General features: G+C 28.1%; 2 protein-coding genes across 3 annotated transcripts in view; one reads left to right on the top strand and one right to left on the bottom strand.

Moving 5' to 3' along the window:
* Window positions 1-273: 273 nt before the first annotated feature.
* The window catches only part of LOC129913760 (elongation of very long chain fatty acids protein 7), a 28,830-nt gene continuing 4,410 nt past the window's right edge, over window positions 274-24,693 (bottom strand). The window contains exons 1-5 of one of the 2 annotated variants that reach the window (XM_055992599.1): window positions 13,134-13,246; window positions 5,946-6,038; window positions 5,690-5,880; window positions 5,380-5,623; window positions 274-1,094 (exon numbers count right to left, since the gene is read on the bottom strand). In XM_055992599.1, coding sequence (XP_055848574.1) covers window positions 664-1,094; window positions 5,380-5,623; window positions 5,690-5,880; window positions 5,946-6,003 — 924 coding nt within the window. In that variant the 5' untranslated portion in view covers window positions 6,004-6,038; window positions 13,134-13,246 and the 3' untranslated portion in view covers window positions 274-663. Of the gene's footprint in view, window positions 1,095-5,379; window positions 5,624-5,689; window positions 5,881-5,945; window positions 6,039-13,133; window positions 13,247-24,693 lie in introns of those variants that run through there. The other variant, XM_055992598.1, reaches the window with a different exon arrangement.
* LOC129913761 (testis-specific serine/threonine-protein kinase 1) lies at window positions 9,514-10,678 on the top strand. The gene has a single exon (XM_055992601.1). It carries the CDS (start codon window positions 9,692-9,694, stop codon window positions 10,604-10,606), a length of 915 nt encoding a protein of 304 aa, XP_055848576.1. The 5' UTR covers window positions 9,514-9,691; the 3' UTR covers window positions 10,607-10,678.

Genomic DNA, 24,693 nt, shown 5'->3' with positions numbered 1-24,693 from the left:
CTCTTGAAATAATTAAAATTAGAATTAATATTTTGTAATTATGTAAATATAATTTGTAAAACAAACAAATTAAATGAGAGTTTATTTAAGTCTTTAACATTTTTAGTATTTTGTAAAAAGTATCAAAGAAGTGATTTTGAATGCAGAAGAAATACAAACCTTTTTTGACTTTGTTCAAAAATACAAACTTTCCAAAATTAAATTAAATAAAACAAAAATTAATTTATAAATTTTTATACAAAATATTATTTTATTAAAAAAAAAAAACACATTCTTTCTGTAATTTTTATTTTGTATCTATTCTATACACTCTCATGGAGAGTTAAACAAAAATCAGATTTTATCTCCATCGTTTGTTTTTTGGTAGCTTTAGTACCATAAAATTTTGTGCTGTACATATGCCGCATTTTAAAGATATTCTATTACTTTTTGTTTTACTTTAAAAAAATATTCTCATTCACTCAGTTCTTATTTCCCTTTACAAAATAAAAAAATAATAATAATAAAATTAACCAACCATCATTTACCCTATTTTTTATATAACTTAATTTTAATTTAACTAATTTATTCATAAGCAGTGAACAATAATAATAATAATAAAAATAAAATAATAAATCTAACAAAAAATCTACATACAAAAATAATAATAATAATAATAAATTTCTATTCGCCCTTAAGCGCTTTTACAGCTGCTGTACTATTATTATTCACATCGATAAGTCGTTTCATTTGATCGCCTTCAGCGAGCAACGAATGCTTCTTTGGTTTTGCAGAAATGTTGGCAGAATTTGTGGCATCAGCTTTTCTATTTTTGTTGTAAGTTTTCCTGTAGAAATTACCGAAAAGGAACAAAAAGATCAGAGCGTTGACAACAAAGAAGAATGTTAAAGATTTTGGCATTTTGCAATCCTTGGCTCCGACAATAATCATGTAGGTTAGAATTAGGACAAATTGAACCAATTGAATTGATGTCATGTATTTTTTCCACCAAAGGAATTTCTGGTATTTAGGTCCCATTGCTGATACCATGTAATAGAAGTACATTATAATGTGAACAAATGAATTCACAATTCCAATGATGACTCCTTGTTCACCTGAAAGGAAAAAAAAAAAATAAATAAAACGTTAAAGATGAAATTCTATTTACAAAATATTCAACTGTTAAGTATTCTAGTTTTGAAATAAAAATTAAAAATAAAGAACAGGACAATTAAACTAATTTACTCCTTTTTGAACCTTATTTCACCAAAATACAAATAAAACCTAACCCAACGGTCATTTAAGTTCTATTGCCAAATATGTTAAACTGTGGTCTAATGTACGTAATACAAACCCGAGTTCTATCAAGAGTTATCGCCAGACTTGTTCTTTTTGATTTGTGTTATGAAATAATCGTTTCTCTAAAATTCTTTCGAAACGAAAAACAAGAATTCTTCTGCAAAATTGTTAATTATCATGACACCTTAAATCCCAACAGGTACTTCGACCAAATTAAAAACGTTCATTTCTACACTGGAAAGCACCGGTTGCCAATATGTTTAAACATTCGCAAGTATGGGTGACAAAATTAATGGCTGGCGCCAGTACTTTTGATCATGCTTATAAGTTGTTTTTTTTTTTATAAAATCGGTTCATGTATGTTGTTATTTGTTCATGGATTTTATTTACATTATCGTGTCAACATTATAAAGACTTATTAATTGCAAATGGTGATAGAAATATCTTTCAATAGAACCAGAATTAGATTTCAAAACAGATTTTTGTACGACAGCCAGCTATGCTCAATATTCTTAAAAAAACTTTTGTGGAATGATTCAAGCTGATCTTAAAAAAAAACATAAAAAAGAAATTTTCCTTTGTTATAAGGCCAAACACACTATGAAAACAGGTTATACATATTTTCAACAAGCTAGAACTTTGATTTATAAACTGCACACATTCTAAGGATCAAATTAAAGAAGACTTAAAATGAAGCCAATTAAATTCTAGACTGACAGCGCACATAGGGGTATTTGCAAGTTTTATGCGGACAAAATTATTTTTCCGGTTTATCTTCATCGACAAGGCAAAAGCTTGTATTAAATTAAATATTTTAACTGTTGATTTCAATGAAAACATTTTTCTTCTAAAACCAATTTTTTATCAAACAAAAAAGTGTCAAGAATGGACAAATATGGTTTGTTAAAATGCTTATAAATGGAGTTTTGTTATTGGTATCACCAAGATAAAGGTCTTTAAATTTAGGAAAAATTATAATCAATCTGGTTTTGTAATTCATAAAGTTGTAAATTTAAAAAAACTTAAAATATGGATGCATGAAAACAAGGTAATCAATCATTTTTCAAAACCTAAAAAGTTTAAAAGGGGCAAATGTGTCGAAGTTGCACTTAGTTGCAATTTTTTTTTACAGATTCAATTAGATAAGAGTTTAACCTTTAGAAAACATTTAATTTTATCGCACAATAATGTGAAATTGTATAACTTATCTCCTTATCAACACAAAAATAATTTTGTTTACGTTTAATTTATAATAAGATTCAACTTATCATTTTTTATTTATAAAGTAATATAACATTTAGATACAGCATCTAGTAGACAGTTACCTATCTATTTATTAATATGCCATAAAAATTATTTTCTATAACTACTTAAAAAAAAAAGTACTCACTTAGGCACTGTCGCCAAATTATAAAAAAATATAGTTTTATTTTTGGGCTGAAAACTTTGAACTCTAGACCGCTGCTGTTAGTCACCTGGAGTGATAATCATTTTTAAAACTATAAGAAAATTCTAAGCAAGTTGATTATTTACATTTGAATCAGTTTAAAATTTCGTGTTTTGTCCGCCTAAATTGACTAAATACCCCTATGTGCAGCGTCCTATTATTGTTATCATTGTTTATTAAGCACGTTTATGGCTTGGTGATTTCTATGCCTTATGCTTACATTTTTTAACGATCAGTTTTGAAAATCATTTATAAGACACGAAAATACTCTATTATTAATTAATTTATTATTTGATCAGCGATATACATGTTATTCTAACCGTATAAATATGTGTATTAGGGTGGGTCAAAATAAAATTTTTTGGATTTTCAAAAAGGCTCAGCGATTAAAAGGTGCTAAATGGTTCGGTAATGGCTTATAAGTAAAATTTCATTTCATTATTTAAAGCCTAAGTGCCTCCGGATTGTGGTTTCATTTTTGAAAAAGCTGATTTTTGCCTAAAAACCACATACGCTTTGCTTAATTTATTATGATCTCATTTCTTATACAAGCTAATTCAAGAGGATGTGCCAAAAAGCTTAAGCGTGTAGGTTGGGTCGGGACAAGAAAAAAATTGTTTTGGAGGGGGTTAATATTCGATCCAGTTTAGCCAAGAGGGCCTATTTTCTAAAAAAATGATTTAATTAGGAAAAAATATTATTAAAAATCAACCGTTATACCTACAACAACATGTTATACATTTTTGTTGAGCCCGAAATCTCTTTCTTATTTTGCTTTCAAATAAATCTGTTTTATAAAACAGTTTTTGAAAAATTAATTTTCAAAATCAAAATTTTGAAAAAAAAAAGTTATGTAATTAAGTACTATTTAAGTTTTCAAAATTCAATGCTCTTATTTGTTTTCAAGCAAAAACAGAAAACCGGATGCAAAAATGTTTTGTCGTTTTTGAGAAATAAAAAAAAAAACAAAATTACATTTTTCTAAGACTTGTTAATTCATTTATGAAACATTATATGTTTCTTTTATTATTTTTAAGGGGATACTACGATTCCAAGGCAGAAAATCTGAAGTTTGAATATGTTTCCTTTGCATTAACTACAATTCTACCAAGTTTCAAGATTTTAGGGTATTCAGAAGTATACTTTTTAATTATTGATATTAATTCTACCAAAATGGGCGGTTACCACGCCCCCTGAATGTAAAAACTCAATTTTTCATTTTTTTCTTTGAATGTACTTCAAGATCCTAGACCATAACAAGTTTCTATGAAAACTAGAAGTTTGCCATAATTTTTATCATTTGTTAGTTAGTATGTTAGTGAGTAAATCAGCTACTCTTTTTGCGATTTTTGAAAGCCTTTTTCTCAGAAACTATTAATCCTACGTAGCTGAAAGTTATTGAGGAGCTTGTTAACTATGTTAACAAATAAAACGAGTTTGAAATGTTTGACATAATTGAAACAAAAGTTAGAATGGTTCGAAAGGGCTTGAGTTGTTTCTTAAGGGTGTAGGACCAAAGTTCATAGAGAACTTGGCTGGGCAACCGGAGGCAGAAGATAAAGTCTGATTATAACCAAACTTTATATTATTGTTCTATTTACAGTTTGGCACCTTTTCATCACTGTGCCCGTAAAAAAATTAGCAAAAACAATGTCTCCATACATTTGTGACCCAGCCTAATGTGTATAGAGAAAAAAATGTCCCACATACGCCACAGTGACCCGAAATCGTACAATTTCAACAATTTGTTATTTGAATGATCTGAATAGCAAAATTTTACAATATTTTCGGTTTGATAGAAATAAATCCCGTTTCTTGTGATATTTTTAAAAAACCTTCAGGTTTTCAGCATTTTTTAATCAGAAAACAAGCATTACGACTTTGATGATTGTTTTTTTTTTTTTCAAAATATTGCTCAGTTTTCATAAATTAAGTGATATTAAAAGACTGTTTATGAGAAAAATCTAATGTGGCTTTGAGGCAAATTTCTATGTCCTGAACTGTAGCATGCAGTCTTTAAAATAAAGGATAGATAATAAAATCTTTTTAGAAGTATTATATTATATCAATTTTTTTTTTTGACTTTGTTGTAATAAATTCGGTAGATCCGATAAAAAAATTACGTATGCAAATTCAAGCTGTTTTATAATGGTAAGGAAAGGAACGAGCATTCTACAAATGCAACCCAAAGAGTAATGTTGTTCAAATCTTATTCATTTACTTTTGAAACTTTATAAAAGCAGAATTACAAAATGACTATCGAATGCTTTTTTTCAGAATCTATTGAGTTTATTATTTATTTAATTCACGTATGATTAGATTCGTTTGAAAGTTAACTGTTGACATTAAAACAATCTTCTAAAAGCTAATTAAATTCTTAGAATTAAAAAAAAAAATTATATTATGCACTAAAGAAAATCTAAAATATTTTTGTTAAAGAAACTTAATAATGAAGTGAAACATTATGAAAATCACTCCTAATCTTTTCTAAACCTAAAAAAATAGTTCTTTTAAACTATTGTAGTATGTACAAATGTACAAACCTAAATTTAAACACTAATTGTATGATATTATAATGCCATAAACTTAGTTGTTCCTTGATCGCATCTAACAACTTTTTTGACCATTGTTTGTTGTGTTAAACTTAAACTTACCAGGTGCGTATTTCAGATATCCCCATGAGAACAGGGCCGTTGTTGTATGATGATAAACATGCAGGAATGTAACTTGATTTTGTTTCTTGCGCAAAACAAAGAATATCGTATCCAAGAAATCGACAATTTTCGAAAAGAAATAAAACCATGCACCAGAATATAAAAGTAAAGTTTGTTTTCTATCTCGATGAACTTCGCATTTCTTTTCCATCAAATGTGAAACAATACTGCTTTCTTGTAGTGACTATAATAAAGTTGTACACAAATTTTAAATTTATTTAATTTTTAAATTTAATTTAATTTTACTCACTGTGTAACATAGCCAGGTTGAGAATACAACTTGAAACGCATTATAAACTACCATAGCTTTCTGTAGATTATATGGTTTTCTATTGGCCATAAATGCGGGTCCAACTTTTAGCACAAACGTCAAATACGCTCCAAGTAGGGTAAGTAGTGGCAGGGGTGAGCTCATCAATAGCCAGTTATCGATTGTTTTATCTAAAACAAAAATTATTTAGGCATAAGAAAAAATATCAAAACTAGAAGTATTTTATTAAACTTACCAACTCCATTTGAAAGATCGGCAATTCTGTCGTTGAATATTCTAATAAATGATGTCATGATTGCAGGAGTTGTTGAATGTTTTTCTTAGGGATCTAGAATAAAAAAAAAAAAAGTAGGGAAATACCAATTAAAATATTATATGAAAACTTTAATATTAAAGGCATTTATATATCGATCGATCGTCAGAAAAAACTAGATACGATCGCTTTCGTTAGTTTTTAGATACTGTTGGAGCAAATTTTGAGTCTTTTCGAACTTTTCTGTCTCTTTAAGGTAATGTTTCAACATGACAGTTTATGAGATGATTTATAATTCGCGTCACGTAAAAATACTCACCGGCATATCAATCATATATCAAAATATTGATCAATACATTCAAAAAACTTCTACACATCTTTGTAATAACTCATAGTGAGATGATTAATAGCTTTAAAATATACGTCAACTGCAGTTCTTAGTTATAAGAGAGGGTAGTTAAAAATTGATTTTTTTTTTTGTTTAAGCAGTTGTTTGGGGAAGCAAAAATCTTTGAGTCAGATTTATAAGATCACGTAGCCCATTAGGCACATAAATACATCATTTATTCTAAATAAATGATGTTCGAAGGTGACATGAATTAATATTTTTTGTAACAAGGTTTTTTGGTGAAACCTATTGGGGGATAGAGGGTACCGCTAGGAAGAAGAAAAAAATGCTGAAGTAAGCATTTCAATTTCATCATACACTACATCTTTATGGGAGAAGGAGGCACTTTGCAAAAAAAGTCAAATTTAACAATGTACGACCTGATTTTTATATTAATGAAGTTAAGCAGTTTTTTTAACAGTGGTTATTTTTTATTTGATAGAAAAAGTCAAATTCAAGCTGGACATTCTTTAAAATAAAAAAAAAAATAAACTAAAGATTTACCTAAATAATGGGGCATAACGCAGCTTGCAAAAATGACTTTAATTAATCATTTATGTATAAGACAAGAGTTTTAACGGTTGCATTTCTAATGCGTATATCTACTAATGTACCTAAATACCTGTATGGAAAAAATATGGATCTTTTCATTGTTTAACTAATTAAAAAAAAAAAAAAGTTGTAATCGTCTTTCTTTATTAAGCTAGTGCAAATTGCTTAGTGTTAAAGATAATTGAATGTGCGGTTGTTCGCTTATTTCCACTTAAACAAACATTTTTTTGATCTTTATATAGTGGACACAAAGCCAAATCCATGGGTCTGCAAAATTGTAGTTTTGAGAAAAACGGCTTCAACGTTTTGGAAACTCGTGCAACGGGAATCTAGGCAACATAATATGGAGGATTGGGATCGACCCATAAGCAGTGAATAGAGGGACTGACAATAAGTAAAATGACGCATTAAAGTGAAAATGTCCAAAAATGCAAATTCGCGTTTTGGCGTTGTACCGACGATATCTTGCTTACTTTCTAGAAATTGGGCGTACAAAACATTATAAAAATGACTTCATTGCAATAAAAATTCCTACTCTATATCTCAAAAACCATTAAATAACACGGTGTTAAAAAAATATGGTTTCAAAATATACGCGGGCGGAGACCTATCACGTTTTGAAGAACTAGTCGCACTGATTACAAAACGGTATTTAAAAAGTCCCTAACACCCCCAAAATCTGGAGTTAGTGGCAAAAAACGGTTTTTTTGACCTTCACCCATTGAAAAAAAACTAGCTTCTTCAAATTTTTACCCATTTTCGATTTTTTTTACAGTTTCTGATAGGAGATAAATATACCTTTAAGTTAAATGTATAAAACATGTAACTCGGTTAAACCACCTAGAATTTATAAGCTGTCAAAGTTCAAAAATTACATTTTTTTCGTCATTTACCCAACTTCGACATCAATTAAAGTAGGTATATATTTTCACAACAACATGCTGTTTTAAAAATATATTCTGAAATAATATTTATTTCCAAATCAAACGAGGTATTTTTATGAAAATCAGTTCAAAATTGGCTTAGAAAAAAAAAGTTTTACGATTTCAACCCAGATACCGAAATTCGAACGTTTAGGCACCGAACAAAAATGTTATTTTGGCACGTAGTACGATAACTTGGGCGCCAGGATTTGATAACGGTTTTTGGTAGAGGAGTTTAATACAGTCATTTTTTACTATGGGAAAAGGGTCTATGTCCCTTTAGGAGGGAGGGGCAATTTTCTAAAAAAAATTTATTAAAATACTACGCCAACACTGAAAGTTATAAGTGATACTATTTCCGAAAGGGAGAATTGTACATTTAATTTTAATTTTTAAATCAATATATTTTTTGAAATAATCGATTTCAAAGTTAAAAATAGTCGAAACAATTTTTAAAAAACTCATTAATTTTTATTTTTGTCCAGACTGTGAATTTTAATAAAAAATTGACTCATGCGGAAAACTACCTCAATTCATTCCTAATCGAATAGTGAAAACTATAATGTTTCTATGTCTTCTAGGTTTTGAGGAAATTGAAAAATAAAAAAAAAAAATTATTTGAAAAAAGAAATATCTGATAAAATTATTTTTCAATTTCCTCAAAACCTAGAAGACATAGAAACATATAGTTTTCACTATTCCATGATGAGGTTTCTATATTAAACACCCTTTTCAAAAAGGTATAAACCATTTTTCTAGGACTAGAGGTTTAGTCAGGACCTGCATGTCATTTTTGGGTTTTATTTTATTTTTCATGCTACTCATAAGCTTGTTTTAATAAAACATGCTTGGTTAAATAAACCCAAACAAGCCAGGCATGTTCTGACTAAACCCCTAGTCCTCAACATTTACCTATTTCAAATGAGAATAAACTTTAACCCTCTTGGGCGCCATCTAAAGTCAAATAAAAACCTGTTACGGACGCCCTAATATGTATATTTATTTTGGTGCGCACATAATTTTTGATTTTTTTTTTAGTGTTTTTAAGTTTTATGGCATTTTTTTCAGTTCCTAGGAAAATATCATTATTTTTTATCATAAAAGTTATAGAGTATCAAATTATTGTAGTAATAAATTATAAAAAGAAAAAAAAAACAATTTCGAAAAGTGCGATTGAGAAAGGGACTTCAAAATGAGCCATAACAAGCAATGTGAAAACCGCTTATCTGTTTCCTCATAACTTCTGAAAAACTTGTCATTAATTTGACAAAGAGATATCAATAAGGGGAATTTGTACTCTGCGTGTAATGTGTTATATGACTTAACATTAAATTGCATATATCACCTTCTACAGAATTACTGACTTAGAAGGCTTAAGGCTTTTTTAGAACAATGATAATAGCTGTGTTTTATTTTCCTTGTGATCCGGATCAGATCATTGTTTTTATTAGCTTTACAACAAAAGCAGGATTTTGTTTTGTTATTGTTTCGCAAATGTTGGGATCACTAAAAATATCGTTTAAATATCCGCCTGGTACACTTTTTACGAAAGCGGAAGGGATTTGCAAGGAAGATACTTAACTTAACTCCTAAGATTTGTTGACTCTACCCAAAACCATTATTTTGTCTTCAATTCAAGTTTTAGTAGGGTATTGTTTTTAAGAAAAGGAGTCCGTAAATTAAAAGTCATAAATTTGATATTTTTATTTTTGATTGTTTTTGTAGAATTGTTTAAAAACTTCCTTTTTTCAAATCAAATTATTAAAATCTTGTTGTTTTTTCTAAAACAAAATTTTTGTGTAACAATCGTCTTAAATCAAACCATTGCGTTTTATTATATTTTTATAATTTCCCGTTTTTAAAACATGTCAAGAGTAGCAAATAATTCAATACGTTCGTTAACAACAAAAACATCAGAATTCGATGCTCTTTCAATGCGTGGTTACAATATTGGCACGAAAATTGGCGAAGGAAGTTATGCTACAGTCATTTCGGCAAATTGTAAGGAGAAAAATGGCAAACAATTGCATTTGGCGTGCAAAATTATTAACAAATTAAAAGCTCCAATGGATTATTTGAATAAATTCTTTCCACGGGAACTCGATATCTTGATGAAGATAGATCATCCAAATATTGTACAAGTACATAGTATTCTGGAACGTGGTCCGAAAATATTTATATTTATGCAATTTGCTGAAAATGGTGATCTATTGACTTATATTTTAAAGAATGAAATTATTGGAGAACTACAAAGTAAAGCTTGGTTTTTACAAATGGGAAAGGCTTTGACATATCTTCACAATCACGATATTGCTCATCGTGATTTGAAATGTGAGAATATTTTACTATCACAGCGAATGAATATCAAACTTGCTGATTTTGGTTTTGCACGTTTTTGCACTGAACAAAATGGACAGCCCATTTTGTCACGAACTTATTGTGGATCGGCTGCTTATGCAGCACCTGAAGTTGTCGGTGGACATCCTTATGACCCGAAGTTAGCTGATGTATGGTCACTTGGAGTGATATTGTTTATTATGCTCAACAAAAAGATGCCATTCGATGATCGAAATGTTCAAAAGCTACTCAAGGATCAGATGAGTCGGAAGTATACTTATCGACGGAAGTATGTTGATCAAATAAGTGAAGAGGCTAAATCTGTTGTAAGGGTACTCTTGGAACCTGAACCGAATGTTCGATGGGATTTGAGAGAAATATTAAATAGTACTTGGTTGACGGAGAGTCAATCGACAGGATCATCATCGTTTGAAAATATTTGAAAAACGAGGTTTTTTAAAGAGTTTTTGAGCTTAAAAGATTGAATTGTCAAAATAAAAAAAACTATAAAACAGTGAGAATGTCTTTTTCTTTAAAGCTTTTTTATATTGTAACAATTTTTCTAAGGAAGATTTCTTGCATGGGGCTATTTTTCCCTAACGTCATTGCAACCTTAATTGTCTTCAAAATTTTTTTGTTAATCTTAAGAACAAACCTGTCCATCAAAGATAGATTAAAAAAAAAAATTATAAACAAACCAAATGCACCACTTTCCGGAAGAGTTTTCAATTAATTTCACTTTTACAATTCAATTCACGTGCTAAGTTTTGATTATTTTGTTTGTATTTTGATATCAAAAACGAATGTGATGATAAGTCTATGACGGATACAAAACGTATCCATGCCCATCTCAGGTGAAACCAAATAAGTTAACGTCAATTATTCAAATATGATTGAGAATTATTATTTATAACTTTTTTTTGTTTTGTTTTAATTTACGGCAAAAATCAGAGTTAAGGCGTTTGCCTTACAAGTTACAACTCCTCAGCTGTAGCAAGCATATTGAATTGGGTTAAATGCATTATCTTGCAACTCAACGACGATCGACGCCAACGACCGACTACGCACGGCTTGTTTCTAGGGTGATACCATAATTGAATGCCTTAGATGACTTAGTTTTTAGCTTTAAGGCGCAACTGAAACTGAGGAGAACTTTTGATAGACTATCTTCAACAGACTTCTTAGCATGAAATTAGTGTGCTAGAAACGTGTAAGCATAAGCAGAAGCACATTTGGATTAGTATTGTAGGAACGTTAGTTGGGTATTTCAGGGTCGAATGTGGAGCTTGTTTTACTTTTTATAGAATTTTCTATTCGAATTATATGAAAGAATTGCTTTTCATTAATGAATGAAGATGTGTTTTGATATGCTTTAAGAGCAGCTTTTTTTAATTTAACTTTTATTAGAATTTTTGTATGGTAATTAATTATGTACAAAACTGTACTGGCGCCAAATTTAAATTAAATCAATATATATAATGTTGTTTATTTTCCGCATAGTTTATGGAAAATTTTAATTTAATGCAAGAACTTTGTGTATGTTAAGAATTTAAGGAATTTATATTTAATTTTAATTTATGTAGATATTTGATAATAAGAATTTGATTTTTTGAGAAAATGATTTTAACTTCCTACTTAAGTTTAAATAAAAACAAGTTTTTGAATTGTATTTTAATACTAAGTTTTCGAAATAACATGACATACTATTACGAGAGTAGGGTAAAGGGTATAGGGGTAGGAAAAAGTGAGTCCAACAATTCTATTTATTATCTTGTACATCTGAAATTTGAAAACGCCACAAAGATAGTTAAATTTTTTTTTTAAATTCTCCGGATTTTTTTAAGGAACAAGCATTTCGTTATCAGCCATTTTTGTAAAATCTCAAAATGACTCCTCCGATTTTGATAAATACATACATTTATGTGTTTACTTATGTCTATCTTCTGATTAAAACTTTGTTTTTTTTTTCAAAAATCATTGCTAAATATAGGTACTCTTACGACTAACTAATATTTAAACTAATTTGGTATACAAAAATTTTGAGTAGCCTGAAGAACCCCAATAGAACTGCCTTTTTATAGGCAGATAGTTTTAAAAAGCTCCTTATTAGTAATGGAAAAGGTATAAAAGTGCTCACTTTCGGCCGATGAAAAAGTTAGATGTCGTAAATTATTTTAGTGTTTAACACGAACACCACTTCTCAAGCAAACCAATTTCGGCACAAGATGTTCTAAATGATTCAACTATTCCCCAATAAAATTTGCCGTGTAAGAAAAAAAAGACTAGTATCTTTTTCAAAAACAAACTTTTTGTGTTTTAAAAAAAAGGAAAATTCCTTCTTTTGATATATCAATTTTTCGAAAACACTTAGGTTATTGGTTTTGCAATTTCTTTTTAAGTTATACAATTTTAGTAAAAACACTCTTAGGGTCATTTGTTCAAACAAAACTTAAAAAAATTAATTCAATTTTGAAGTGCTGCAGAGCCGCCATTTTGTTATTTTTTTCATGTATTTTTTTTATATTTCTATGAACGTTTTCGATTTTTTATAAACAAACATTGAAAAAGCTGTCGTCCAGAGTGATTTCCCCTCTTAAACACAGATTCCATTTGTTATTAAGCATGCTTTTTGTTTTTACCATGTATTTTTTTAAACGATAATATATTTCAAAAAAAAAAAAAAAAAACGGTATTGAATATAAATATTCGACGGTTAAACTTCATAACCTCTTAAGTTCTCTTTGCAAGTTTTTCAGAAATCAAAAAACAATATGTTGTGTTTCTTGTTTTTGTATGGGATCTATCCATACGAGCTTTTGATTTTCATCATTCCTGAAAAATGTTCAAAACAACATTGTTGAACTGAATATACCAAAAGATAGCTCTATCTAAAAATGTGTTTTTTTGAAAATATTGTTATGTATGTGGAATTCTATTTTTTTTTTCTTAAATGTTTAAATATCTACAAACCTTTTATTTATGTTGGTTGCAAGTTTTCATATAGGTAAAGTGTCTTATTTGACTTGTAAATCTTGAGAACTTGAATAGAACTACTTCTTATAACACTGAGCTTAAGAGTTTTAAATATTAGCTGCGGTTTTATATGAGAGTGCAAATCAGCTGAAAGTTTACTTATATTTTTTGCTAAATTACCGTCACTGTTATGGCCGTTAAAACTTTTTAAACTATTAGTGCAATTCAGTCATGTGTTAAGCATTTAAATTTTTTTTTTATTTTTATTTCTCACAATTATGCGATTACACTTTGCGAAAATGACAATTCAATTCACTTTTTTGTCACGTTCAATTTCAAAAAAGCTTGTAATACAAAATTTATTGTTATTTCTTTCATAATAGCTGTCGATACTGAACAGAAAACATGTGCTAGGTATTGTAATAAAAAAAACACTATTCAAGATCAGATAAGCTATTTTATATGCATATCCAGTATAACGGTGATACATTTTTTGATAAATTAAGTTAAAGACTGTAAAATTATTTTAATTTGGGTAAAAATAATTTTACTTTTAACCTAAATTTCAATATTTTTAATTGAATGAAGTAGGTAAGTAATGAACGTAATTGAAAAAATTTAAAAATTGGTTATATCAAAAGGAAGATAATTTTCCAAAGAAAGTGCACTGAATTTATAACTACCAAAAAAGATCTTAGTTTCAAATCTAACGGTCTAAATGATTTAATAGCAGGGGTATCTACAGTGCGAATATCAATATTTTGTTAAGAACATAGCTACATACAGTTTGGTACATCTTAAAACTTTTAATTTGTCACCAAAGCCTTAAGAATCAGAATTTCAATTGACTCACAGCAAGCCGATTTTATTAGCAATTCAAAGTGTGTTTCTTTCCAAACTATTTTTTTTTCCTGTGTGTTGCTATGTGCCATCTTCATACGTATGTTTAATATAATAAAACCAAATTTTTATATACTTTTTTCCTTTAGAACTGTTTGTGTGTATTTAAATTTTAAAGCTGGTCATCAATCCTTTGCCGAAAAAAATAATACAACAAACAAAAAAAAATCAATCAAATAATGTCAAACCGAAAGTTTGTTTACAATCAATTCTAGTCACGTCTGCGCGACTACGTCAATGCGATGATGAGTAGAAAACCGAAAACACAACTCGCAATCTAAATTTTTATTATTTTAAAGTCAAGCTTTAAGCAAAAATTTAGGCTAAACTCGATTTAACGGATAAGTTTGTTTTTTGTCTTTTCTATAATTAGTCACATAGCAAACATATTTATTATTAAACTTTGTTTTTACATGTTGCACCTTTATGTTAGGAAAACTTTGTACATTCCAAAAATTTTTTTTATTTTTTTTAGCGTGTGAGAAAAATATCAAAAAAATCTAGTTGCGGCAAAAAGACCATGAACTCTTTTATTTAGTGTGATATATCACGAATTGGTAATGTATCTGCCTGGCGCGTCTTAATCTTTGAAATGATGCAGATAATAATGAGGTTTTTGGTTAACCAAATACAAATATTCACTACCTTATTTTGTCTCTTTTTTTGTATTTTGTATCTTTTTTTTTTTTGAAATAATGGGTTTCCCCCCAATAGACTGGTGATCTTATGTTACAAGGTGATGGGAGCAATTATTATTGCTTGCTTATGCACTGATAGTTATATAACTGAAAGTTCAAAAATACATCATATACATTGTGTGTGAGTTTAAGGCCAGTTAAGTTGATGTAGATGCTGACTATTTATTTGTTGCAACTAAGAAAAAAAAAATTGCATTGTTGTTTTAAAAAAAAAAATTTGTTTTTATTATTTAATATCAAGCAACTTTTATTATTACGGTAGATTTTAGATTTCGGTAAAGTTACCAAAGATGTAGATCATTTTTGATTGATAATCCTGTGGTAAACACATCTTGGTTTTTCACATCGCTTAACCTTATACTTAATCTTTCAATTATCAATCAATAGTTTTTTTTTTAAGAAAAACTGTCTTATTCAGTAAGAAAATTCAGTTAAAGCATTCTGTACTATGTACAGAGTGCAGATTTTTAAAAGAAGATTTTCAAGTAATAAAATGCACTTTTATGTACTGAATACAGGCTTTTATGTACTGATTGAGCACAGACTTTACTGTACTAGTAATTTACTGGTGTACCGGTTGAATTTTATGATGATTTATTTATCACGGAATATGTAGTTAATACAAGCAACGTAACCAAGTCAAGATATAATGTACTAAATACAATATCTCTTCTATAAAATCATTTATATAGAACAATAAACTTACTGTAATCTATCAAAAGATTTTCCTATACAAAATTTGTTTAGCAACTCTTAGTAAATACAACTAGCTCAAATACTTCTCTTAGACTTCGTTCAAATCTGCACTAAGTACATACAAATCTATATTCAGTACATTCACTTTGATGAAAATAAAGAATATGTAATGAGTACATACAAATAGATGAGTATGAGTACATAGAGTATATGATACTAATTGAAATTGAAAGACTATTAAGTACTGAAAAAAGATTTTCCAATATTGAGTATATGATTTCAGTACAGATTTTCCAGTATTGAGTACATGATAGTCTTTACTAGGAACGTTAAGTAGTACAGAAAGCATGTACTGAGTACAATGTTTGTGCTCAATACAAAAATATGTACTCAGCACATATAAGACTTTTATCTATATGTGAAGCAATCATTAGAAATCATTGATATGATTTTGTAATGCGTACATATTATACGTATACATATTCTTGTACAAGCAGTGCATCTGTTTTGTGCTTCTTAGTACAGTGCATTTATGATGTTCATATAGAGGTGACCTACTAGTTTGTACCACCCCCAATTTTGTTTTCTCATTCGATATAGAATTAGATGAATATCATAACTGATTTTTCGCACTCGTAAAATTGCCGCCATCTTGGATTTTAGTTTGTATTAACTATTTCGACTCCTATTTCATCCTAGGTAAAAGTTGGTAATGCAATAAACGTAGGTAAATGTGTTCATCTTTTAGGAATACTTTTTCGATATTCTGAATATTAAAAAGAACTAATTTTTAAATTTTGATCAATTTTTTTCAAAATTTAAAAAAAAACGTCCGAGAAAAGATTGCTCACCATAAAATTCTCTACAACTCTGCTGTACAACTTTTTTTTTTTGTATCGCTATTAATATAAGTACAAAAGTTATTACTCCTTTTTTTTTTAATACCCCTTAAACGGGTGCTGAACTCAGAAAAAATTTTTAAGCCTGCATTTTTACCGACTTCCAAAAAGGAGGAGGTATTCAATTCGTCAGTATTTTTGTTTTTGTTTTTTTTGAAGTGAAAACTTCTTTAGTATCGTAGTGATTTGAAACAAAATGAAACGAAAACGCGACACGACTTCAACTTGTTATAACTTTTTTGTTTTAATAGATAGATGAATGAAATTTGTACTGTAGATAGGTAATTAAATAATATATTATTGTACAAAATTTCAATTAATTTCATAATCAAAATTCGGAGATAACGGTAAAAAGATGTTCTTTTCGAACACACGTTATATCTTTTGATCTAGTGCACATACAAATTTGGTTTAATTTTAATACGCATGCTGATAACATAACCTTTTATTTGATATATCACACATAACGGTACGTGCTCTACAAGTGACACAATCTTAAATTGAAAAAATTAAAAATACCTCAAAACACCTGTGGAGATCTGTTGGCGATGACCAGCTACCAGTGTAGGAAGTACCGTAATCTCAGTCTGGAAATTCGACATGGTTGACTTTAAAAAATTCTAACTTCTCTTGTAGACATCTTTGAAATAAGATTTATACATCATTACACAAGGTGAAACAATAAGCTTTCACATGGTATAAAATTTTGTATAGGTTGTCAAACAAAAAAATTGATTTAATAGCATGAGAACATAAAAATAAATGTTTTTTTTGCTTTTTGGATGAAATTTAAAAAATTCTAACTCTTTTTGTAGATGTCTCATACACCTGATCGATTTATATATTTTGAGCTAAGACAATAGGCTATCAGATGGTGTAAAAATTTGTATAGGTTGTTAGGGAAAAAAATGGATTTAATTGTGTGAGAAGATAAAAATACGTGTTTTTTCGCTTTTTTTGATGGAATTTGATCGAGTTCAAAAAATTCTAGCTCTTTTTGTAAATGTCTCATATACTTGATCGATATATATATTTTGAGCTAAGACAATAAGCTTTCAGATGATATAAAATTAATCTAGGTTGTCATATAAAAAACATGGATTTGAAGGTGATAAAGTAAAAATAGGTAGATTTTTTCTATTTTTTTTTTTTTTTGTTTTTGCAAGAAAAATGATTTTTTAAGGTTTCACTTCTACCAAGTGTGAATTGCACACATGATTTTTTTTTTTATGTTTGTTACCTCATAACTTTGGACAGAGTGAATCAATTTTGATAACTCTTTTTGTATTGGAAAGCTGGTGGCTTCAATTTCGTTCAGTTTAAGCCATAGGAACTATTAGAAAAATCATAAAACCCAGTTTTGAATCATGGAAGTCGGTTTTGTTTTTTTGATAAAAATGATTATTGAAATATCACCTTTATAAATTAAGGAAAATAACGAACGTACCTAGTTTTTTTTATCACTTTAATAAATTTAAACATTTTTTTTTTTAGTTTAGTTTTTGAATACCTTCAGAGCATTTCAGTTTGTGATGAAACCCGTACCCATTTTTGTGAAACCCTGACAACGACAAGTTGGTTCTTCTTACTTCTTATTCAAGCTTCAATTGAAGCAATTTTATATGCAAATTTGGCATTTTCGCAACATCATAGAACTTCCAATAAGTATGTTAATAATAAACCTAATAATTATATTCATATAGCATCGATTATGTTCCTATAATCACTTCATCCTCAATAATGATATCTTAACTTAAAGTTTTAAAAAATTCTAATCAAAGCTCATTGACTTTGCCATTCACGAAGTTCCAATACAATAAATTCCCAAATGAAGAAGAAGAAGAAAATGAATATGAAATTTTTCGCACACATGTTGTGCGCGATGGTCTCGGTTCGACTTCAAAGTCAACAAGTTCTCCAAATCCAAACACCAAAATCAATTTTTTTTTTTTTATTTTTTCTATCTCTTTAGCTGTAGTTGATTTGCTAAGATTCTGAAGTTCAGTTAAAATTATATGTCTTTCTTAAGGCTATTAATGTAAATGTCGTTAGCCACGAAGCCGTGCCGCAGCGCATAGTCAAGACTCAAGAACACATTTTAGCAATTCTGCAATATAGAAGTCAAGGTGTTCATCTCTTCTAGTTTCTATTAGTGTTAGATAGGTGTATTATTATAATTCCACACATACTGAAGTTTTTCTATCTTGTATTTATAATAAGTTGTATAGTGATATCACTATCTATTGGCTTATAACTGATGTATTGGATGTGCAAGATTTTTTTTTTACTTCTTCTTTCTTGTGATTAAGAAGCTGTTTGGTGACATTCAAGGATTTCAGAGCGCGTGGAAATAAATGTTTATAATAATATGAATTTATGTATTTTCGAAGAAATTCTTTTTAAACTTTTTATATTTTTTACTTTTGGATTAAAAGTATTAGGTCATAATTTGAGAGTTAATTTTAAATTCATTAATAAAAATTATGTATTAGCTATGTAAAATTCTTGATAACTAAAATACAATTTTATAGACAAATTACAAATTTGAATGACTTTTATAATACCTATTTAAATATACAATTTTAGCTATTGTGAAATATTGGATAGAATGGAATATGTATTTAGAAAAACTATAAATTTTGTTCTTTAATTTTTAATAACAGCAGCCGCTATTTAAATACAGACTAGGCTCTATGGTAAGATATAAGTGTAATTCAAAAATATTTAGACTACCACTTAAAGTTCAATGAACGTTATCATGCGAAACGCTATAGGTACATAAAGTGAATAGTGAACAGTAACAAATACCCTTGCACGTACAAAAAGAGTTTCTGAGACTCCTTTGAATATTTGGGCCTTTAAATAAGTTCTTACACCTACCATTTTAATAATTGTGGTTTTAAAATAAGCGTCTTAAAAAAATTCATTATAATCTTCAATTTTCGAAGTAGATTTTTTTAAATTAATTCCTTAGATATCTTTGGTAATTCTATGGTTTTTGATTCTGTAGTTAATACAAATTTTTTTATAAAAGAATAGTTTTAATTAACTTTTAGACAAAATTTAGTAAAAACTTAAAACAAAATGTAAAATATTTTTTTAAATTTTCAAAAACATCTTTTTTAATATTATTTTAACTTCAAAATAAAGTATGCTATTTAATTTCTTAAAATAACAAAGATTTTTTTGGGAAAAAAAATTTACAGCCGTTTATTATTTTTAGGTACAACACAAAAAAACCTAAACTTCAAAACCTTATTTTCAAACAAAACATTTTTTAATGCAATTGTTTTTGTTTTTATTTTGGTCAAATAGCAAGTTCCGTTAATTTGGTCCTAAGAAGAAAATACATTTTGGGAATAACCCAAAACTGAATTTACTTGAAATATTGTGATAGGTACTGTTTTCACACATATCCCATAATAATATTTTAATGGACTCTTAAGTGCTTGCATTCTTATTGCGAATGTGTTTGCGTAGAGTAAAAAGGTTAAGTTCTATTTATAGTGCAATTGATATCACTCAGATTCTTCATAAAGATACTATTATAAACTTTTAAACTTTTTATTTAAGTAATTAAATTTTTTATATGTAAATAAAAATTTAAATAATTTTTAATAATCATAATAATATTTAATGATAAAAATCTAAAATAATGACACAATGATATAATGTCATATGAATTTTGATGTGTACATTTAAAGGAAATAAACTTGTTTAGATCAAAATTTAGTTATTAGGTAATTGAATTTATATAAATTAAAATTCGGTACACCAAAGTTTTAATTTTTACTTAAAAGTTCTCTGGATGTTATTTTTTCTTAATTTAAAAGTGTTTAATTGCAAAGTTAATAGATCAGCAGATTAAGTTGAATTGCATTTAAAAAAATTAAAGACATTATTACCCTTTTAAAGAATTTTGCAAACAATTTTTTAAGGAATGATTAAAGTTCAAATTTTAAGAAGAATTTACAAAAAAAAAAAACAGCATCGATTTAAATGAGTCATTATTGGCTTGAAAGGGCATCAATCTTAGATTACTGTGGCAACAATTTTTTCTAGGCTACACGAACAACTCGCACGGGTCCCACCTATAACAATTAGGTATTCCACCCGTGACATTTACCACTCATTTCTTATTTGTTGGCTTTAGTTCCATGAGATGCAGCATCAAAAAATACCCTGATGAGAGCATGTACCACACATTCTTTTGGACATAGTTCTTAAATAATATAAATATGTGGCAGGCTAACAGATAGAGTTAAAATAAACCTAAGGCGAGAATCATCGTTACAAGAACTACAATTAAAGGAGATGGCACATTTTTCTATGGAGCTTGGGCCCAGTGTGTTCACTAACGAAATTGGTATCAAATGAAAGGTGACGGTAAGCACATTACGTGGGTAAAATATTTTCAAATTCGTTAGTGGGGTTTTGGAGATATTTGAGTTTGAAGTTTCGGATTTCACAATCAAGATTTCAGCTAATTTTTCGAACAATTAATCGTAGAATGCGTAATAATGGGTGTACAGAAATAATATTGGTATAAAATAAAAGGTATTTCTCTTGTCTATAAATCTGTATCAAAAGTTTTTTTCTTTGTTAAAAAAAAATAATACATATTAGGTATTTACTTCTCAAAAGGTGATTTTTTTAAGCGAGGCATTTGGCACATCGAAATATCAAAATATTCAGTGGTGACATGCACTTTTTTTTTGTAATTTTTCGATAGCTTAATGTGTTACCTTTAATTCTATATATAAAATAGTTCTATAAAACATACAAAAACCTTATAATAAGCAAAATACACAAAAACGCGCTGAAATATGCCTATTAAATAATAAGAATAGAAACTATAGTTCAGTCAATGGGGAAAAATCTGGAAAAAGCTATGACTTGAGCTAAGTTTGAATGCAGTATTGAAGAGGAGTTTATCCCAAGTACAAATCTCAGATTGCGTATTGTTTGGTCTTGTGGGGCGACCGCCATTTTGAAAATCGCATTTGTCTCAATATCTCGAGAACGACTGGTCGGACAGAAAACTAGAGAGGACTTTTTAGATTGGAAATTAGTTAATCTTTCTTTTTCTAGTACATCATTTTTCTCTAGGAGTTATAATTTCAGAGTTACACTACCGAAAATTGTGTGTTTTTTGATATTTTAAATATTTTAAACAACCCTTAGAGTTAAGTGCGGAATTACTGAGAATGAGATACTTTGCGGTTCTGTTACTCTGAAAGTATAACTCCTAGAGAAAAATGATGTACTAGAAAAAGAAAGATTAACTAATTTCCAATCTAAAAAGTCCTTTCTACGCATTCTACGATTAATTGATCGCAAAAATAGCTGAAATCTTGATTTTGAAATCCGAAACTTCAAACTCAAATATCTCCAAAACCCCACTAACGAATTTGAAAATATTTTACCCACGTAATGTGCTTACCGTCACCTTTCATTTGATACCCATTTCGTAAGTGAACACACTGGGCCCAAAAATGTGCCATCTCCTTTGATCGATGAACACTTATACCTGTATAAATAACTTCAATTTGATTCTCATTAATATAAAATTCACTTTTCTTCTAGTATCTAATTTTTTGTTCATTAACACCGTAAACAAATGTTGTATAAAATTCATTATATATTTGAAATGGCCCTACCAATGTAAACAATGTGCATGTACACTAACGACATATTCTTAAGAATTGACATTATTAAATAAATATTAAAAACGCATTTGCAATACTCAATGACACTATTCGTGTAAGATTTCACAGGTAATGAAAGTTTGAAATTTGTATAAAATTTAAGTAAATATTATCAAATTACTACATTTTACATTTTAACAGGTAAAAACATGCAATGAATAAATGTTGACATAAATTTTATATTAAATACAAAGTCATTTGGAAAATTATTGTTTATTTGTCCCTTGAAATGGCCAATTGAAAATGGTTTTACAGTTTGTTTACAATTGAAATACGTTCATCCACCATCTATCTATTAAATATGTTAGTTCAAGTAATTTTCTATTGATAAAATCAATTTTATATTTACCTACACAAAATTTAGAATAAATTAAGAACTTAAGATTATTTCTGTTTAAATAAATTCAAGTAAACCACCCTTAATTGAATCAAAATAACGTTTTTCTTAAACAAAGTCTTGAGGAAGTAAGAAATTCTAACTAATATTTAAAAAAATCTTTCCTATCATAATTCAATAGAATAATATCTAGCTAGTTTAACAGCTTATTTAAAAATTTAACCTTGGCTCATGGTCAAGTTTAACATTAAAATGCAAACATTTCAAAACAAATACAAAATTTCCACCACAAAATGACTTTCACTCATTCATAGGGGATGTACCGGCGGCGCATGGCACCCCAATAGATAAAATAATACATACGTAACATCTGTTTCTGTATCTATTATAATTTTAGATTTTTGAATTTTTAAGTAATTAAACTCAAAGCTCCTTGAACCTTAAACATCATAGTCGGATAAAATCTAGATAACCAGAAACTAAGTTATATGTTTTGTATTTATTAAAATAATCTCCACACGCCGACTTATTTTTATTACCTAATTTTAAAATTTTTGAATGGTATTTATTCTTAAAAAAAAAAACTAAATTAAATAATTCTTTTTTGAGAAACACACTGGAATATTTAAACAAATTTAAATTTAATTTTTATTATTTTTTTAAGCTTTAAATTATTCAATAAGAATATAATGAGATAAATCTATGCTAACGCATGTTAATAATATTTTTATTTAAATCATATTCTATTTGATTTGACTTTGATTATACATATGATAAATAAGAAATAAGTTTGTGACAAGTTTTTTTGAATTGTAAAAAAAATGCAGCAAAATTGTAGAATATTAAAATTCAAAAATATTTCGGCAACAATTGACAGTTTATTTAATTAATATGGCGTTCCATTTTTTTTTGTTGATCTCGTATATTTCGTTTAAAAGCCAAATTTTGTAATTGTTCTATAGCGGCTCTTCAAATACTTTATTGCAGCACTATAACTTAGACAAAATTTAAATTAAATAAAAGGTTGAAAACTAAAACCTAACTACTATAAAATCACGATTTAAAAAGTGTGAAACAAGGAAATGCTGTCATCTAAAATTGTAATTTACAAATTGTTAAATATTTATTGTCCATGAAATAAGAACTTGCATGAAATATATTTCAATTTATTTAATTTATATTCAGAGTCATTTTCAGATGAAAGCCGTGGTCATAATATTCCACTATCCACTTGACCTAAAGCTTATTGTGGTTTATTAATGGGACCGAGGAGAGCGGGTCGTATTATATTACAATATTCCAAAATAAAAAGAAAACAAGTTGTTCAACCTTTTTTCAGCAGAAATACAGAATTTTTAAAAGCAATATTTTGACATACAGTCATTGTTCTGTATTCCAAAATCCTGTACGATCATAATTCTATAAATGCATCATAAATTCTGTATTTCAAAATTCTGTAAATTTATAATTCGACTTTTGAAAATTCCGTAAAGACTTCTAGTTTTCAAAATTCTGTATTCCAAATCGAAGAAGAAATTATTTGATGGTGCAAAAAAGTGCGCACTTTATTTCATTTATCAAAAAAGTGCACACAGTATTTCAATATGAAAAAAAAATTCTTTTTTTCGAATACAGAATTTTGAAAACCAGAATTTTTGAAATACACAATTATGAATTCACTGAATTTTGGAAAACAGATTTTGGATTTGGAATATAACTATGGTGTACCGAACTATGGTGTACCGAATTTTCGAAACATAACTTTGAAAGGCACAACACTTCTAATCTAAAACAATAATTTAAAAAAAAAACATTCACACTCCATTAAATTTAAAATGGCCATTTAAAAGAGGACATTTTTAATTTTCTAATTTTCAATGGAGACACTCATAATTTTCAATGGAGGCCTAAAAAATTAAATATTTGAAAGCTTTAATTTGTTTGTATTTTTTCTTTCTAGCTTTGAACTTGAAGAACACTTTTATGCAACCTTGATGTGCATTGTATTTTTATTAATATTTGAGCAAGAAAATCAGTAAGATTCAGAATTGTAATCAATTGTCAAATGGATTTAAAAACAGTTAAACAGTGTCAATAAATCTATTAAATGGATGAATATCAATTGTCTACATTGTAAAGTATTAGAAGCTATGCTAAATTAGACTAGAAATCGATTTGTTACAAGGATTATCATTTGTAAATATATAATAAATGTTACCCGGAGACATACATTTTTAATGTTGAAACTTTTGAATTTCCTTTAATGATATTTAAATATTAACAAATAATAAATATGTAAATTAACTAATATGCAAACGC

The sequence above is a fragment of the Episyrphus balteatus genome, chromosome 3 (assembly GCF_945859705.1).
Source record: "Episyrphus balteatus chromosome 3, idEpiBalt1.1, whole genome shotgun sequence".
Lineage (NCBI taxonomy): Eukaryota > Metazoa > Arthropoda > Insecta > Diptera > Syrphidae > Episyrphus > Episyrphus balteatus.
Note: the sequence above shows the minus strand (reverse complement) of the source record. Positions and strands in the feature narration are given on the sequence as shown.